Genomic DNA, 19,641 nt, shown 5'->3' on the forward strand with positions numbered 1-19,641 from the left:
ACAGGCATGTGCTTTGATTTTGTCATGCCTATTCCCTAAATTAAATTGTGATATGTAACGAGACCGCCCTGTAGTTTTGGTGGTGAGTGCAGACCAGTTGAGATATTTTGCCTATGTTATTTCTGAATTTCAGGCCTTTTCTATCTTTCATCTGGCTCTTAACTTACTTTATAATGGCATTGTTTTCTTAGAACAAACTGCTAGTATTTCTAGAAATTGGAGGATAGAGTATAGGCTTGAACCTATAGCTGGCCTTGGGTGTACAAGGACGTCAAGGAGTATTTTTTTATCCATCACTTGTACAAGATAGAACTTTGCTCAAGATTGCCATGTCTTTTATGACAGATCACTAATACAGCTACCTACTTAAAAGATGAGAGTTTCTTTGAGATTGGTGTAGGCATTATATGTGATTATGTGGTTTATGCTACACTGTTACAGTGCCAAACTTCATTACCCTCTTCTGTATACTGGATTGTGTCTTTAGGTCTCTTTCTGTGATCAATAGCTGTAGTTTCCTCAGAAGACAGGAGTTATCAGAACTGTTGCTCTTCTGTTAATTATATACTATGTCAAGACTCAAGAGGGCACTTTTGAAAGTGATTTAGAAGCAAAAGCCTATAGTTAATCTGACATATAAGAACCTATGCAATTCAAATCGTGCTAGCATTTACAGTACTCAATTGGCAAGGCCCCTGAGGAGAATATTAGAGAAAGCTAATATATTTGAGGTGTAATTGTTAATTTGAAACAATTGACACATCTACCAGTTACAGAGACATAATGGAGCACTTCCAACTTTAAGGCATGACGTAACAACTTTCTGCAGGCAAAACCTGACATGGAAGCTGAACTTTGGAGATTTGTGAAGGATTGAACTTAGGGAGTACAGGTCAAGAAGGCAACTGAACTAGGGGAAGTACAGGTCAAGAAGGTATTCCATAGAAGATATGTGATGTTCCTTTGTCATGGCTTTTGCAAATAAAGTTGGTATGTTCATGTCTCTTTACTTTCTACCAGTATAAATCTTTTGGATGTGCTAACTGAGATATGAACTTTCATTTGTTATTGTCTCACCCTCTTTTACAACATCTTTGAAACTCAAAAGATATCATACAGTTTATTGTTATAGGCTCTAACTAACTGCATGCTTCATCTTAAATCATAATTGGGATTGGAGGGTGATGTTTCAAAGGACAGAACAATCTCTCTGCATGTATATGCCTATTGTCTTCAAATGTTTGGTCAAGCATTCTTGTATTACCTAAAAGTGGTTATTGGGGCAACTCTTTGCTAGATCACCTTGAATCATAGCCTTAATCCTAACTATGGTTCTGTAACTGTAAACTTACAGCACTCAGCCTGAGTTATAGCTGGCTGTTGCTCCATCTATGTCGATGTGTTAATGTCTGGTTGTTTCTTGTTAAGAAAATGAGTTGGACAATAACTTTATCCATCATATAAAGATATGTTCTTTAAAAAAAAAAAAAATAGCTTTAGGAAATCTGAAATCATCTGTTCTTTTGCCGGTCATCTTAGATTTAAAAATGGATAATTTGGCAGCAAACAAGTAGAATTTGGGGGATTCAAATATAGCATTCTTATGAATTAACATAATTCCTTCACCTTGTTCAGGAACGCCATCTTCATGTGTTGTTATCACGATGTTAGAGAGTTTTAGTCGTATAATGGCACATATAAGCCCAGGAATATGAAAGTATAACCGAGGACTTGTCAACAACTTTTAGTGAATAAGGGGCATAATATAGACCTATTAATTCCATTACTTATCATCTGCCTATTTTACTATCTTTTCTTTCTTAGATTTTCAATTCTCTATAACTTGTTTCTTTTAATTACAAATGCAATGCACTAACTTAAACTCCTTAATCTGAGATCACAAGCTTATATAGACAATTAACAGGGCAGTCCTGCTGAGACTGCTTGAAGGTTAAATTAAAGGCTGCATATCACATATGATGCAAGTTCTTGACAGAAGATGTTAGTAAAATAAAAATTCGGCTCTGTAAGAGTCGCACTAACGGAGATATCTGCAAGTTCTGTTCTTTCTAATAATCAGATTTTGTGACTACTTTGACTGTTGGAAGTATCAAGCACGGCATGATTAGAAGTTAAACTGCATTTGGTGAACGTACATCGTCGCATAATCTTAGCCTATATGTTATAGCTATATTGACGTACGGTATGCAAGTATTCTAAGGTGCTCTTTCAAGTGTCAAATCCAAGAGGAGAAATTTCTATTCTCTTCTATTTCAATTACTATTTGTTTCTATTCATCAACTTGAGTTTTGTTCTGTTTCTCTTTTATTGCAGAGGGATAGTAGTCATAGACTCATAGTACATGCATTTCTTGTAACAAGGCCAAAATTTTGCTAACTGAAATAGGTTCAAGTAATCTGGTCCGTTCAAATTATATTCTTCTAATGGTGGTGGGCTCTTATATAAATGTTGTAGGTGGTAGAAATTGGCCAGTCATATGGAAAATTTGACAGCTTGGAAGGGCTTGGAACTGGAAGAATTACATCAAAGTATCAAACATCATTTCAAGGTACAAGTCTTTGTTTAAGGAGTATTAGTGTATTAATTAGACTTGTTTCTTGATGGGTAGACTTTTTGTGTCTAAGCATTTTGCTGAAGTTGACATTTTGGAAGCACGAGTTTGAAATATTAATCATTTGATTCTAAATTCGTAAATAGTATAATAAGACTTTGTTACCTCCATGACAAAGATAAAAAAACATGGTTTTCATGATCCACAGGCAGGAAAAAAGTATCTTGTTTATCCTAAGTTATGCAATGTGGAATATTATTATAGAAGTGTTCAATTATAGGCATCTACTTAAGTACCTTACAGTGTTGCCATGGAGCGTTTATAGGGTCTGATCGTAGGAGATAAATTATTGGTTTGTGTAGGTGATGGAGTAAAGAGGTGAGTCCGGCCCGCTAGCCTGGCCCGACCCGGCTCGAAAATAGGGCGGGTTTGGATAAGTCTAAAAATGCATTTTTAGTTAAAACGCCCGATCTCAACCGAAAATCTACCACTTTTTTCGAGTTTGGATACAAGGTATCATGTTAAGACTTGACCCGGTCCGATTTTAAAATCACCGCTAGGTGTAATATTAGTCTTGGAATTTTGTGTTTGACATTTTGACATTGTTGCTGTAGCTAAAGTTCCCTATATATTACTAGGCACATAATTAATTTAATGATTGCTTGAAAATAAAAAGTGCTCCGTATTTATGTGTTGTTACACTTTTTTTGTCTTGACTTTGGATCATGGGTCCAGCGAAGGTCCTAGTCAGCAAACAAATCCTAGAAACCTTTGACTTTTGAGCCGCCCTTTTTTGGACATAATAATCAAGGGATATTCATTAATAAAAATTGAATCTAGTCATTCATACTGTAGGAAGATCTGGTGGATTCCTTAGCATTTTATTTGATTGATTTCCTTGTAATTTTTCTTTAAAATTTAATAAAAACTGTAAATGTGTTAAAGTAAATACAAGCTTCAGGAAATTTGATTGGTTCAGCCACTATGTTTTCTTGACTAGTTGTAATTATCTTATTACAGTACTGATCTCCATGCATTGAACTTTATTTCTTGTGTGAATACATACAACCAAAGGCGGCTTCTTACCCAATTTAGTCTTGTAAAGGATAAAATCACATGTCTTTTTGCAATTTTTTTAATCTCACTTTTCTCCACAAGTAACCAACCAATGACCTATGTACATTCACATACTAAAACATACGGAGTACTCTCTTCGTCCCATAATACCTTATTTGTCTTGGGCACATTTGTCAACAAATTTTTTTTTCATGAATTTATTAAATAATTTACTAGCAAAAATTTCAAAGAATTGATATCTTGATAATATATGTCAAGAATAACAAAACAGTTTTTTCATAATAATAGTTGTGGTTTATATGTTACTGAAAAATGTGGTCTAAGTAAGCACATTAATAGTATACGCGGAAAGGATAAGGTATTATTATGAACCAGAGCGAGTATTTAGACTAATTACTGTTAAACAAGCAAGCCATGATGCAGATTCAAAGTTTACAGGATACTTATTTTCTAAAAAAGAAAATAATCTGGTATAGTAGGAAATGACTTATAGGAAACAACTGGGAAAATATGTGGTTGGGACCAAAGATAATTATCTCATTATTTTATATAATTGCCAGCCTAATAGTAATGACAGTAAAATTATATATTAGGCCTCCAACAACTATAAAAACATAGCACTACTAATTCTGACATGTTTTAATGAAAAAGGTACACTAATCTTAATTATTTAAGTATATTATAGAGAAAGTCTATTGTTTAAAATTATCATTAAATAAGAAGAGTTTGTCTTCTTATATTTTATGCTCTTATATATATATTTGTATGTATTGTGAATGTCTTGTATGGGATCACTCAGAAGACACATTTTGACTGCTGCTTTGTAATTTTCTCAGTTAGCCATGAGGTAAATTTTGAACAGCAGTTCACTCAGAAGATCAGATCAGATACAGGTCTTTCTTAGATCTTATAGCAGAAGTTTAATGCCTGAATGTGGTTTTAATAAAAAAAAGTTGCAAATTTACTGATTTTTTATTTTGATGTAAAATTGTAAATTAGTGATTGACTTTTTGGAATCTCTTTGGTTTGTTAATTTATTCATATATTTTCTGATCCTGCAGATTCTGTCCTTGCTACCATTGTTGGAAAATTTGTTTAATGCTTCTTTTGCACTATTGGCTTCTGGGTTGTAGCTGGCAAATCCCAAAAGTGCTGCAATAATTAATGCCTTTCCTTCTGTCAAATTCCTGAAGTTTTAAAGGCAGAAGACATTAACTCTTGTAAGCAAAACAAGGTGTTGAGAAGTTTTTCTTTGGTGTAAGTGTATAACCAAAATAATGGAGAACAGATATTTGAGGCAATACAGAAGTGAAGAGTTCCAAGAAGAAGATGTGTGGGCAGTGGTCAAGGAGGAGAGCGAAACCGGCTTCAAGATTGGTGAATCCAACGGCTGTCCAAGAACTCCACACTCGTTCTCAAGACGCCTTCCAAGTGCAGCAAGAATGATTCCAGGATCTCAGAAACATCAGCACGTTGATAACAGCAAAAAGTTCGAATTGGTGCAGAGTTCAGCCCCTGTCAACGTTCCTGACTGGTCTAAAATCTATGGCAAAAGTCCAATAGAGAAGAATAATGGCAGCTGTTCTTCATTTCTTGATCGTAATCGTGATTGCAATGATTATTATACCGTACGTGATGCTGCAGGGAGTGATGAGGACGAGGATTATGAGAACGAAAATGAAGGTGATGGCGAATTGCCACCACATGAATGGTTGGCAAAGAAGCTTGCTAGGAGTCAGATTTCTTCATTTTCTGTCTGTGAAGGTGTTGGGAGAACTCTCAAAGGGAGAGATCTCAGTAGGGTGAGGAATGCTATTTTGTCAAAAACTGGATTTCTTTGATTTGTGTCAATTTATGCACATCTTATGTATGCATCAGGTATCTTGGGCTGTGTTTTTGTATAGTTGGGTAGATTGTGATACACTTCTTTCTAGTTGACATCTATAAATTAAGTTGCAAATTTTGATTCGGTTCAAGAAAAAGTGCCGGTGTAGACAGTGTTGCATAATCTAGCATTCTATAACAGGATTTGTTATTGTTAGTATATAGGTTTTAATTCAGAATATTTCTTAATAGTCGCGCATAATAGTTTGTAATGTCCAAGAATTTTTCACATTTTGTACATGGATTCTGGTTAAGTTTGCCTTGGTTTGCTGGGATAAAAAAATTCTTGACTTGTTGACTTGATATTGAAATTTTTTGAGTTGACTCGAACTCACAAAAACTTGTAGCCAGACTTAGCTCAAGCTTCATAACCTTAACATGAAAGTGTTCAACTTAATGTTTCTACAATGCTACGCATAATTAAACTCCAAGTACTATTTTATTTATTTATTTATTAATTATATATTTTTTTTACAACAAAAAGAAGATTTTATTTACTGCAGAAAGAAGATTTTATTAAGTTAGACAAATCATCAAGAACACATTGATAAAAGGCTTTGGTCTTTAAACAACATAGAATAAAAGGCTTGTAAATTTAGAGTTGGGCATCGTAGTGTGCCGGGCCGTCAAGTTACCATGTACAGTAACCAGTTTTAGACTCCAGATATCATGAACGGTAACCGATTTTGGGCTCCGGTTACCACGGTTAGGGGTGTTCATAAATCGGTCCGCACCGAAAAAATGGACCGGACCACCTCGGACTTCCGGTGTTCGGTCCGATCTGGTCCGGTCCTAAAGCCTATAAAAACTGGTATTGGACCGGATCGTTTTTTGATTAAAATTATACGTGAAACCTTAAATAATGGTTAATATTATCCTTAATAAGTTTAGAAAACTTTAATGTTATGAGCTTTTTTTTTTGTACTAAACATCATTAAAAAAAAAATTTAAATTATAGTTTTTCCTTTACTTTTTTTTCGAGTTTTCCATAATATTACTCCCTCCGTGTTTTAATAAGTGGTTCACTTACCAAATCCGGTTATGTTTTAATAATTGTTACACTAAAATATTATATCTCTCTCCTCTAATGGTCCCTACCCGAACCCAATACTACTTTTTTTTATTCAAAAACTTTTGCACGCCCCCGGTTTACAATAATTTTATTGTACATCGAACATTTTGCGAAAAGTGACCATTTTTCTTCATAAAAGTGCTCCATATTTTCACAAAAGTGACCCTTTTTTTCACAAAAGTGACCCTTTTTTTTACATAAAAATAACCCTTTTTTCACAAAAGTGATTTTGTTCTTTCACAAAAGTGGTCCTTTTTTTTCCACAAAAGTTGCCCTTTTTTTTCTTCATAAAAGTGACCTTTTTTCACAAAAGTAATTAAACTACATATGCAAAACAGAATATCAAAATTAACGATGCAAACACAAAAATTAACAATAGTCATGAAAAAACTATACAATCACTCAAACAAATCAAAAGTCACCGCCGGAACCACCGTTAGCGACGCCGATCGCGTTGAAACCATTGTTGATTTCACCATTTTCGACCATCTCACCAAGCAAAGCGACGAAAAATTTACAAAAGAATAAGTACAAATACTAACCTAGAGCAGAAACATCAACATCATCGATTATCACCAGAAACTAGAGGAGAGAGAAAAAACAAAAGAAGATGAGAAGATAAGAAGTAGAGGAGAGAGAAAAAACAAAAGAAGATGAGAACTAGAGGAGAGAGAAAAAACAGAGAAACAGAAGATTATTTTTTTTGACGGGGAGAAAAAGAAGATTGAAGAAAAAAGAGAATATGTAGAATAAAGAGGAGAGAGAAAATAAGATTTCATTTTTTCCCTTGCCAAAATTGGGCCACCAAACTCACGCTTGCTTTCGATTTTCATTAAAATAGTGAACACCCGATTTAATAAAAAGTTTGTATTTTTTATTATATATTTCCTCTCACATTTATTACTTTTCAATAAACTATTAAACCCACTATCTTTCTTTTACAAAATATTTTAATACTCCAACTACTTCACTTACCTCTTATTTTATTTATGTCAATTAAATTGCCTAAAATTATGTGCCGGTCAAACTGTAACATTTAAAAAAACAGGGAGGGAGTATTAAAAATTTAGAATTATTTTTAAAGAAATTCTTAAACCGGTCCAAAGCGGTCCGATTTGGGTTTTGGACCGATTCTTTTGGTCCGGCCCGGGTACGGTCTTAGCTTAATCGGTCTTGTTTTCGGTTCTTAAAATTATAATTTTTGGTCTACGATCCGGTCCGGGTTGGTTTGATTTGGTCCGGTCTTTGATTGATCAACAACCCTAACCACGGTTGTCTGAAATAAAAAAAAAACACCGTGTTCCCGCCGGCCAGGGAATGTGGTGGGTTGTCATAGAAGGGGGGTGTGGTCGGCCGTCGGTCAAAAGGGCTGTGGGTCGCCGGTTGGAAGGGGTTGTGGGTTGTCGGGAGGATGAAGGGATGGTGAAGTAGTAAGGGTACGATTGTCCATTCACATAGGCGGCGGTGAACAGGTGATTATTTTTGTTGGACGGTGTTTAGCGATCCACTTGTATATTTTTGAATTGTGATCTATCTAAATTCGACCCAAAATCAAATCCAAATTTGAAACCAAACCCAAATCTGACTGACCCGAACCACCAACTGAAAATTCAATGGTTTTGAACACGTAGTAATTTTTTGGGTTCTTTCAGAATTTCAGAGGGGTGATGTAGAGAAAGAGCTACCGAAATCAAAACAGTTTGAGTAAGAGTTTCCAATTAAATCATACTCCCATCATACATTTGCAAAAGGATTCCATTGTTGAATCTGAAAGAAAGAACACAGAAAGAAAGATGTCGAAATTTCTAGGAAAGATAGCAGGGTTATTCAGCAAGCGGACAATGGTGGGCATGGACAAAGCTGGGAATCGTTATTTCACTCGAAATGAATCCGTTGATGGAGTCAGTAAGTGGGTTTTTCTTTCTTTCTTTCATTCACCTTTTTACCCTTTTGCTTTTCTCTATCTTTTGGCCAATTTTTGATGAATTTAAAGAGTAGGTTGATTGTTTATCTGCTAAAAGTTGTATATTTTGGGATATTTTCATGACCAAATTGCTTGTTTTGTACATATAATTACTGGGGTGTCTTTTATCTCATAGTTTTATATGAAATGATTAATATTGGGGATAGGATTTGTTGTTGGAAGTTTTATGATTGAAACTTATTAATGAATTCTGGAGGAATTAATCAAAGAGAATTGGGTTTATGTAGAATTTGAAATTGGGTTTGAAAGCATACAGTGTGCATGATGTTGGATTGTTTTGGACATTGTAAGAACACTTTAGGAGAATTTAGAGAATGAGCATGTAGCTTTTGATGCTTGAAATGGATAGTGATGAGATGGAAGCCTCTATAATGCTATATTGTACAATAACATGGCTAAGAAATGGGGCGTACTCGATAGAAAAGAACTGGAGGGGTATGATCTTTTAAAAGAGGATGCGCATGTAGCTTTTTTGAGCTTCTAATGTTTGGGATTAGTGTGCTTACTAGAGTGCTGCTTAAAATATAGAGACTTCCCTCCTAATTGCAGAACAATCTGTTAGAATTTGAATTGTTGGTTTCCCTTTGAACTATCTGGAGAAGTAGGTAAGGAAAGCATTACACTGAACAATTGTAGGTTTCAGCCTCAGCAGGCGAATTGTTGGAGTATCACTCTGCAGAGATTAGCTGTTATTAGTCATGGGATATCAAAAAGTACCAACTTTGATGACTGATAAGTATTTTGATTCCACATGTGAACGTTGAGAAAAACCGCTTATTTTTGGGCTGGTGCCTTGTGGATTTAATTACTTTCCCTATTAGTGTACCTAGTTGCTACATCATAGATTTAAAGCAAGCAAAGCAAGTAACGCTTAGTAGTTGCTACATCTTCGTTTTTTCTATAGTCGGTCAACAGCAGAAAATTAACTTGAGGCTCAAAAAAAGGATCAGGTATTGACTATGAAGATCAATCTAAGGATCATAGATTTTTTGGGTGAGGGAAGGGAGGTTCTCTATGTTGATTGTGTAAAAGAATGATGAGGTCATTGAGATATCATATACTTCTACATATTGAACTGGACATGTGAATTATTCTTAAATCAGCTAAAGCCGTCATGAGAAAAGAAACTTAATGAAGTGCTAAGTTAGTAATTTCCACTTGAAACTGTCTCCAAGTGTACCCTGTGATTTGAAATGGTAATTCAAACTGTTAACCATAGCCTTTGAGAACCCTGCGCTTTTATGCAACCAAAAATCCAAAATCTTATTCTAACACTGGTTACAATTACATTAAAAGAAGCCTGTTGAGATTGCACAATTGCTACAAACAATAGACACTAGAACTGACATTAATTGATGCCTGCATGAGCTGCTTTTCGTTCCCAATAAATCAATTGTGGTTACCGATGAGAAGTCTTGAGAAATAGAAGGTAATCATATGGTAATGTACTTCTAGGGAAGTAGGGCCACGCAAGGTCCACATCATTTGTCTTGAATTTTGACCACCTATGATACTTGCTTATATATGATATATGTGAGGCTCAATTGGTCCGCATCAATATCTTCTCAAATCCTCAATTGTGCTCTTTGTGCCTTGCTAGCAACCTAGCAAGGATGCCTGAAACCATCTATTTTGGCCGGGGCAGTAATGTTAGAGACTCTTCAGACCTGTGGGTTTTCACAACTTCACTGGGATGATCCATTTACTATTAAGGGGTCATCTAGAGTCTACACTTCCAGTGTATAAAGTATTGGAGGCATAAAGGGGAGAAAATTTTGTGGCAGGCTGCTTCATTTGCTTGTATGTGGATGCTTTGGCAGGAGAGGAATCACTAGATTTTACGTGATTGGTAGTCTTCTTTGGTTTTCATATTAAATCATGTGGTGCATTTAGTCTCTCTTTGCTCATGCTCATAGGGTGTTTATTTTGGGCCTTTTTGGCTGGTTCATTTTCCTGTATTCATGCGAAATCAAAGTTTCTTTAATATTTACTTGATTTCTGGTGCTTTTCTGGTCCCCCTCTTTTGCAAGCTCAGCTATTAAATTCCTTTTATAATGGAATTTACTTCTAAAAGACAATATCAATGCTTGACAAAATAATTACCACGTAAATGAAATATTACTAGGAATTAGGAATACTAGGGGTAGTTGAAGAAGATAGAGACTAAGGATCTTCCTCTCCGATGTGGCTACTCTCGGTCATCAGGTGTCCATTATTGTCAATTCGGCCATAAATAATATCAGATTCAAAATAATGCCCGCAAATTGGCTTTGAATGCTATAACTCACGCTCATGAGACAATTTGATCTTTAGTAGCATATGTAGAACCAAAAACAACAATCTAGCACTAGCACAGACTAAAAGTTGTATCGTAAAGATATAGTTGGAAGATTAGATTTGGAAACTAGGAAAAAAGACTTGATTGACCTATGGAAAATCAGTTTTGGATGCTGTAACTGTAATGGACTGATTTTCTGGGTTTATAATTCTGATATAGTAATGGAAGTAAATAAAGCTTAAAGCTTGAATTTTTATTGAAAATGGCCAAAAGGTTACAAAAGGAAGGTTAATAGGTTTAGGCTATCACTCTCAAAATGGCTTTAGGCCATGACTCTCTAAGGTTTCCCTTCAATACAAATTGCTGCCTATCTTCCTTCTACCCCTCTCTACCTTTTTATACTACTTAGCTAAATAGTACAGCTTTAATTACTAACTTTACTACCATTTGTCATTATCCCAACGTGCCAACTAGTGGCTGCAGCTTTAAGTTGCTGTTGCTTGGTGTGGTTGTGCCTCACCACCTTGGTTAGCTCAGATGTCTCAGACCCTGTACTTTCCTCTGTTGGCTGTTGTTTATATAAAGCACAGGCCGCTTGCTCTGATTCGTTACAGTAACTTATGGTTTAGAGATCCTTATATAAGAGTATAAGACCTATGGAAAAATTGAGCAGGAACTTGAGTTATGCCTTGTCAAATGGTTCAAGTAGCATAGGTAATACCATAGCTGACATAAAAGTTAAGAAGCCAAGTAATACTCCATAATTTGTTGCTCATATGTGTTTCATTTTCATTTCACTCTAATTAAATGGTCAATACTTCAATGTCACAAGGAATTGAATTTATATTGAAGTGTCTTGTTTGACTGATTGTCATAGGCTTAGATGATGTTGCTTGCATTACAGTTCAAATTTTATATGTAATTGGAAGTTATAATTCTTTCCTTACCTCATTATGTACACTAATATCTTTTGTTAATTAATAGTGAAAGAAAAGAGATGGGTGATATTTAAGGGAGAAGAAGATCCTACGTCAATTCCAGGTAAATTCCAGTATACTGAACAACAAGCAATCTTAAGTTTTTATTTGTACTAGTATGAAGATGAAGCTTTCCAGGTATCAGTCAGATCTCACTATTTCATATCTTGGGACTAATTTTATCGAATTTGTAATTTGTTGCTATGCTGTTTTTCCTTTTTGGACTGTTCCCTATGATAATTCATGTTACCCGACCCCAAATCATTTTGAGACTAAGGCTTTGTTGTTGTTGTTGTTGTTGTTGTTGTTGTTGTTGTTGTTTGTCTACCCTGTAATCTCTTTCTTTCTTGGATCATGCATCTATTATTCAAACTGAGTGCCATCGAACATGATTACTGCAGTTGAATGGATATGTTGGCTTAACGGACAACGCAAAAAATCTCCAACTCCAGAGGTATAGTATAGCATCTGCCTCCACCTTTTTCTAATGGTTCTTAATTTCATTATCTGACAAACTTCTTAAAATCCTTGAAGCAGGGTAGGGATCTTTTGATGAGACAGCAGTGTATAATTTGAATTTAGCTTGCGTTCTTTATATTATTCTATGTTATTGAAAAATGATTGCTCTGTGGCTGTCTGTTCTTAAAGCACGCAACCTTTATCACTTAAAGTCTCTTCAACATTTGTATATTGTGGTTTCAGACCCCCACAGCCACACAATAATTCATGTATACCAATATATCACCAAATGGTACCGTCATTTTACTCCATTTTAAAGAAAGTTTCCTTCAGGTCTAATGATCCCTAAAACAATTTTTTGTTATTCAATTTTTTTTTAAGATGACAGCTATCTCAGATTTTTAATGTATTATAATTTCTTTGTATGACCTTCCTTTTGACACCGGACGTATTACGTATATAGTTTACTTTGATGGCAAGTAGTACTACTAATTTACAATAGTGAGGGTTTTGTGAAAGAAGACTATATTGCATGAGATATTATCACATAGTTCATGTGTTTCATGATTATCACTTCTCTACGGTCCTGGTCTCTTGGACTTCTAATTGATTGTAATTTTGTAACCCAATATATTTGAGATTTCTCTAGCCGTGCTAACAAAATATTAGGAAGCGTGAATTATCTTTCCTATTTGGAATTAAACCATCCTAATTTTTTTTATTCATATACGCGGACCATGATTAATGAGATTGTGGTGGGTTTAATATATTACATGTCTTTTATTCTTGGTGCCAAGCATAGCATAAGAGTGAGTGAGTGACACTTGGTTTTACTCGATCCCATGGATATCTTTGTTTATGACCCTCCTTGACACACAAGAGACTCTTGGTGTTATGCTATTATATTTCTACATTACAGACAGCAGGTGTTAAGACTGTTGACTCTATCTTGATTAGGCAAGAGAGTTTCAAATAGTGCATGATATCTATTTCTGATGGCTTAGTGGTTGAAAACTACCATGTAGTTCCAAACTAAGTGCTTTGGTGGTATGGCGTCAAATGTGGTGAATGCGCAACACACACTACCCCTGTGGCCCTGTCATGTGTGCATGTGTATGGCTGCTCACAGGTTTGATGCACATGCTGGCGGGAGCATTGTACTCCAGGAACAGGGCGTGTGCACTTCTAATTGCCTTGTTGTAGAGGGATACATTAGAGTTGGAGCTTCATTTATTGCTTATGAAGAACCTTAACTTTGACCAAGAATGTAATATTATTTGTTGATCAACCTTCTTTACAATTGATTTTGCATCAACCCTATTTCTCCGATCTCTTAAATGCTTATTTTATTTTGTCCCCTTTGGTGATTTCTTGATGGTTGTTTTGATTCCTTGCTGGATACTCTGCAGGAGATGGCTGAACTTGAGGCCAAGCGTGAATTTGTTAGACAAAACGTTATGCGTAAGTTATTTTTGCTTATTCCAACATTTTGCTTTTGCATATTGTTCCTACTTTTTCCTCTACTCCGCTGAGTACTTGATTCTTTGTACAAAATAAATCAAGTTTTTTAATTCCCTTACAAGTATAAAAGTTCCAGCATTAAATAGCAGATAGTACCAGAGCAAATGTCATACTTTTCTCATGTCTTCCCTCTTGCTAAATTTTGTTCAAGGATTTATGGTAGAAGTTAAGCTTTTAAGAGGTGTTGAAACTAATGTAGATAAATTACAATTGGGTTAACCTTGTCTGTCGCGATAGTTGCACTATTGCTGCTGCTGTTAGATATTTGTAATTGAAAATGTCATCAGGTAGTATGTTTCTCACCATGTAGTATGTTCTTAACTTACTAAATTTTGAGGGAAAAAAAATGTTCCATCTTTTGTAAAAATATGCTTTGCTCTCTTAATTTTCTATCTCTATTGCTTTCATCTTCAATAAGCATTCATCATTTTCATTTTTCTGGGCAAATGAACACTGGAATCTCCCTTGGAATATTTGGTTGATTTTACATAATTTGTAAGATTGCTAATTTTTAACGTTCAAATGAACCTCCATATCCTCAATTCTGCCCTAGAAAGGTAGAGATTGAACCTATTACTTCTTGTAAGAATAATCTTAGGGTTGTGTTTAGGATTAAGATCCTACGGCTTCTCTGTTATTGCAAGAATTAAGTTGTACATCTTACCTGCCCTACCCTCAGCAAGAGTTTCTAAAAGGCCGTGGGGCAACTATTTTGTTGATTACTAAATATTTTGTCTGGCACTCCAGCTTGCTTCCTCTTCCATTCGTAGCTCCTCTAAAGAACGTAGCTCTAGTCAAAGTGTTCTTTTTTCCTTTTATCTTTTTCTTTTCCTTCAGGTTTTGCTTCTCGTATTTTTGATTGCTTGATCATCATGGAAGAGTTTTTCCCATTAAGTTGCCTAAAGATTTTCTCTTTATAACCTACTTCATAATAAAGATCATTTTTTTACCCTCCTTCCCCTTTGTTTGAAGCTTTCTCTTCTTTCTGACATACACTTTGAATTTTAGTGAGTTTATTCTTGATTTTCTATGACAAGGTTGTTGTCTCTTTTGTTTTCTTAATTAATCTCTGTCTACAAAATTAAAACCAGGCTACTGGCCTGAAGCTAATGTTGATAGCCTTTCCATGCTAGAACAGATTCATCTACTATCCTAATTTTTTAGGTCATCTCCAATAGAATTTTCTGTGGTTGATAATATCAACTACTTTAACTGCACTTTTTTATATGATGGCAATGGTTGCCTTATCTCCTATAAAATTGCATAATTTTAGAAATTTTTAGATGAAATCTAATGTTATTCTTTGTAATATGGAGTCTGATAGCCATGCAATTATGCAAACATGTTGCTGATGTACTTTAAAAAATAGAATTTGTGATTGTAAACTGTAAAGGTTGCTTATTAGATTATTTATGATGCCTAAAAACATGTTAATAGGTTCATCTTAATGATGAGGCTGATTTCCTGCCTTCTTCGAAATCTTCTACTACGTAGTAGATAATATTCTTGCCTACAATTATTTTTTCTCCTGTTTGTTTAACATCGAGATTGTGTCCTGTTAGACTATTGCAATGTACATGTATTGTTCTGATTTTCCTGCAAAGGATTTCATATATCTTTTTCTTCATAAAGGTTTAAAGAAAGAAGAAGAAGAAAGAAGAGCTGTTCAGGGCAGTACCCTCCATGCCAAGATAGCTGGTAGGTAGCAAAAGCATGGAAACACCATGTTGTCAATTTCATAATGGTGGGATGTAACTGTTATATTTTATTTTATGCAGGCAATGTTGGAGGTCCAGATTTACAGAGTTACCTGCGGCAATTACAGAGTTCAGAAGGTATTATGTGGGTTCTTTAATAAATAAAAATTTTCTGTCACCCTGGTGAACCACAATTGGAAATGTTTAACTACTTTGGCTGATTATGAAGGAAGCAGCCTTATATCTTCTAAAAGTTGATAAGAAGTGGCATATTTTCTTCTAACCACAAATATGAGTCCCTTTTTTGAAATAAAATTCAGCAAACTCTCACCAAGACTAGATTGTCTCATGTCTCTTCCCGAGGAACCTTGTTCAGTGGATATAATGACAACAGATGCTATTACAAATACTACCTCTCTCTTTTTTTTTCTCTCTACTCACTTTCCTTTTATGGTTGTTTTTTTGTTCTACTCACAAACTTTATTCTTATTTTGGCATACCCTCTTTAACATCTCACTTGCTTTCCTTAAAATGTTGACACCTTTCGATACTCTTATTTTTTCTTATACCCTCCCACCTTTCTACATTCTCTCCTACTTTATCTTACACCCACCCATCTTTTTACACTCTCTCTTGTTTTTTGACTTTTTTCTTACACCACTCACCTTTTTCATTTTTTTCCCCTTAAGCTACGTATCTACATCGAGTCGGGGGGGGAAAAAAAAAAGAGTAGTGTTAGATTCATTATTGTAAAATATGAAAATCCAGGATTACCTTGTCTGCAGTAAATATTGTACTTCTATTCTTGGGTCACTGGCCTTTATCTGTATGGCCATCAATTCATCTTGATCATATGATCAACACAAGACTGCTCAGAGTGCAACTTTTTGAAAATTTCAAGACTTCTTTTTTCTCTTTGCCTGGTTCGTCTGGAAGTGTTTATATATGTGATAAACATGAAACACATTGTATTTTACTAGATATCCTTCTTTTTTGAGATTTTCACATTCAAAGATCCTGAGTTGGGATGTTTATTTTGTTAATTTGATTATTGTTACTGTGTAGCTGAACTGTGTGGATTGAGTTTTAGACCTTGTTATCATGAAATCAATAAAGGAGGAAGCAAATATAACCTTTTTAAGGCTTCCCTTGATGATTCCATTTGCATTCGTTCTGTTGTTGTCCTTGAATTCCATTTTGTGTGTCTTGTGTTAGTTCAAGCAATCGTTAAGCCTTAACTCATTGTATGCAATTTCCCTTTTAACTGTTTGCCCATAGTAAACGCGGGGAACTCCACCTGGTTTTTATGCTTGGAGTTGGTTTAAGTCTCCTTTGGTGGGTTGGGCAGAACTATTGGAGACTTGTGAGTATGACAGGTTTTTCACTTTTACCTTTTTGAATGTTGGGACTATCTGATTTAAAATTGGCATATACTAGGAGCATAAAAAATATAGATGGGTTTGACTTTAACTGAATTGAATGTGGCATACCATTTTAGACATTGCCCTTCTCAGCATAATAAAAAATAGTTTCAAATAAGGGACAACAAGTTCTGATCTAGGCTATGATTTACAGTTAAGACAAGTTCAGATATAGGTCATTAAATTAAGATAAGGATTTTGAGGTGAAATGAATATTGTCTACTCCCATTCTTCTTATAGTTCTCATGTATCATTAGTAACATATTTTATCTTGAAATCCAAGTCTTCTTCCTTTGTTAGCTCCATCCATGCCTTGAGGGCTGCATCTGATATTTCTTAACAGATCATTTTCTTTGCACATCTTACAGGATCTGTACCTCAGGAATCATCTGGCAATTTGAGGTGAGTTATTAAATTATTATATGATTTTGAAAAATAGTTCTTGCATACTTTCTCCATTTTCTAATTGTTGCAACATTTCCTTCTATTGGAAGTTGCTTAGTAAGTGCAACATCACTAATTTTGGCAATGTTTTCTCCCTATTTCTCCTTATCACATGGGACCACCAATTTATTGCTCTTTACCTCACTACTGTCTATAAAAGTGTATACCCCCTACATTTTGCACTCATAAAAAACAGAGGAAGTTTTTAAATTAAGGGGAAAGTGGAAATGTAATTCTCCAAGCTACTTCCTTCTCATTGTTTTGCGATTGTGAATTTATGATATGACTTGATGTTAATGCATGAGGTTTAGCTGGAATGAAAATTCTGATCTTCTGCTGCTTTCAGTAAAATAAACGGTTAAACAAAGATTTGTTGCATATATATATATTTTTATTAAAAAATTCACAAAGAATGATTCTAACTGCTATAGTCACCCAATTATGGCAAACTAGTTCCTTTTGCATTCACAATCTCTTCTTTACATTGTATTTTTTGAAATTGCTTCTTAGTATTTAGTTACTAGTAATACTTATGGTCTTATGTTGCGTTGTTTTCCCATTTCTAGACTCTTATTTGTTTCATCTCGCAATCTTTCTTCTTTCTTCTCTCTTCTATATGGAATCATGGAAATGAGCTTTGTAAGTAGTGTGTGTGTCTGTGTGTCTGTGTGATTTGTTACTTGAACTTTTGTCTTGGTAATGCAACTCGCAGCAGTAAAGTTTATGCTTTTAATATATATAGTACTCCATACTATTATTAAAAGTTCAAGTTGTTAGATATGCTTTTATCTTGTCAACGAGTAGCTTACTCTTGGCCGTGGGACTGTGATCTACTGGTGTCTATGAGATCCTACATGTAATTTAAACTCGCTGCTTTGGTGCATCCAAACAGTCAAACACCATGACCTTAATGAGCTCTTTTTATGTTTTGCAGCGAATCTGAGACAGAGAAAGTAAAAACAGAATCACCTCAGGAAACATTGGAACCAAGGTATTCTAACTCATTTTATTGTTTGTTGATTACTTGTTTAGTGGCTATGTTTGTCTAATGACAGTCTAAACTGGGATTTCCTTCTAACCAGAGTATAAAGGAGAGTTTATATGGGTATATAATCAATTACCTATTCATTATTGTGATATCCAAATTTTCAGGACTACGGAGCCAACAGGGTCAGGTCCTTCTTTCAAGCCTGGAACATGGCAGCCACCATCGTAGTAGCCAATTTGGTGTTTTCTTGAGCTTCATGTCAACTGCGCAGCTCGACTCTAATAGTTTGATGAAGTTGATGGTCACATGCTTCATTTATGTCATTAAATCAGTCCTCTTTTTATTTATTTTTTTTATTTTTTTATTTATATTTATTTTTTATTTTTTCTTTTCATCTTTTTCTACCTAGATAGTAGATTTCTCATACTTTTAAAAATGCAGTTTGCAGATGGAAATGTATAGCTGTGTAAGGTGGGCTTAAGGGCTGAAGGGTGGAATAAGACAATGAATTATAGGTTTTGTTTGTTTTTTAAAATCTTCTTCATTGTCATGAAATTTTGTCCTGTTCAATGTAAAACTATATAATTATGTCTAAAATGTAAAATGTTTACCTCTTCTTGCATAGAGGACACTGTTTTATGATAACAGAAATAATTTTGTTTTTCTAACCGTACTTTAATGTTCTATTCAATTGACCTTTAACTTGTTCCAAATTTGGAGAACATAAGAACTGCACTCGCCTATTACCCGTCTACCCGCCCAGTTACCCACTTACCTGCCTAGTTATTCGCCTACCTTTCTAGGTTTTTTTTTTTGACAAACGCCTACCCTTCCAGTTACCTACCAACTTATTACTACTTTGTTTTTTTTTTTAATTACAAATTGATTATTACCTTGTATAATATTCTATTAAATTATGTATTTACAGCGATTTAGATATGGCAAAATGACATTTTTATAGAAAAATTATACCACCTCTGGTTTTTTTTTTTAGTTGCAACTTTGGAGTATTATTTGAGTGATATAAAATATTCCAAAGTTGCAATTAAAAAACACCAGAGGTAGTATAATAAATGTTGTTAGGTTGGTGGATATCCACGTGGGTGGTGGATCTAAGTTTCTACCTGCTTAGGTGAGTGTGGGTGTTAAAATTATACTCGCTGTGGTTAGTGGGTAGGTGGCTGGTGTAAATTTTTTTTGGCGGGCACGGGTATGGGGGAGGGGTACTCGCACCGCCCAATTGTCATCCCTATAATCATCATTGTGC

The 19,641-nt window shown here is 34.8% G+C and overlaps 2 protein-coding genes across 5 annotated transcripts; both read left to right on the forward strand.

The window, feature by feature from the left end:
• Positions 1-423: 423 nt before the first annotated feature.
• On the forward strand, positions 424-5,836 carry LOC110723847. Of its 3 annotated transcripts, XM_021903240.1 has the most exons (4): positions 424-990; positions 2,476-2,569; positions 4,486-4,542; positions 4,711-5,836. In XM_021903240.1, exon 4 carries the CDS (start codon positions 4,927-4,929, stop codon positions 5,488-5,490), a length of 564 nt encoding a protein of 187 aa, XP_021758932.1. In that variant the 5' UTR covers positions 424-990; positions 2,476-2,569; positions 4,486-4,542; positions 4,711-4,926; the 3' UTR covers positions 5,491-5,836. The 3 variants fall into 3 exon arrangements, with proteins under 3 accessions (XP_021758932.1, XP_021758933.1, XP_021758934.1); XM_021903241.1 differs by lacking the exons at positions 424-990; positions 2,476-2,569 and adding an exon at positions 4,201-4,300; XM_021903242.1 differs by lacking the exons at positions 424-990; positions 2,476-2,569 and having other exon boundaries at positions 4,319-4,496.
• A 2,406-nt stretch (positions 5,837-8,242) lies between these two features.
• On the forward strand, positions 8,243-19,042 carry LOC110723848. Of its 2 annotated transcripts, none has more exons than XM_021903243.1 (9): positions 8,243-8,510; positions 11,852-11,908; positions 12,246-12,298; positions 13,713-13,764; positions 15,457-15,522; positions 15,603-15,659; positions 17,311-17,344; positions 18,321-18,377; positions 18,539-19,042. In XM_021903243.1, the coding sequence occupies exons 1-9, from the start codon at positions 8,399-8,401 to the stop codon at positions 18,600-18,602; spliced, it is 552 nt and encodes a 183-aa protein (XP_021758935.1). In that variant the 5' UTR covers positions 8,243-8,398; the 3' UTR covers positions 18,603-19,042. The 2 variants fall into 2 exon arrangements, with proteins under 2 accessions (XP_021758935.1, XP_021758936.1); XM_021903244.1 differs by having other exon boundaries at positions 8,388-8,514.
• Positions 19,043-19,641: the final 599 nt, after the last annotated feature.

Source organism: Chenopodium quinoa, unplaced genomic scaffold (genome assembly GCF_001683475.1).
Source record: "Chenopodium quinoa cultivar QQ74 unplaced genomic scaffold, ASM168347v1, whole genome shotgun sequence".
NCBI lineage: Eukaryota > Viridiplantae > Streptophyta > Magnoliopsida > Caryophyllales > Amaranthaceae > Chenopodium > Chenopodium quinoa.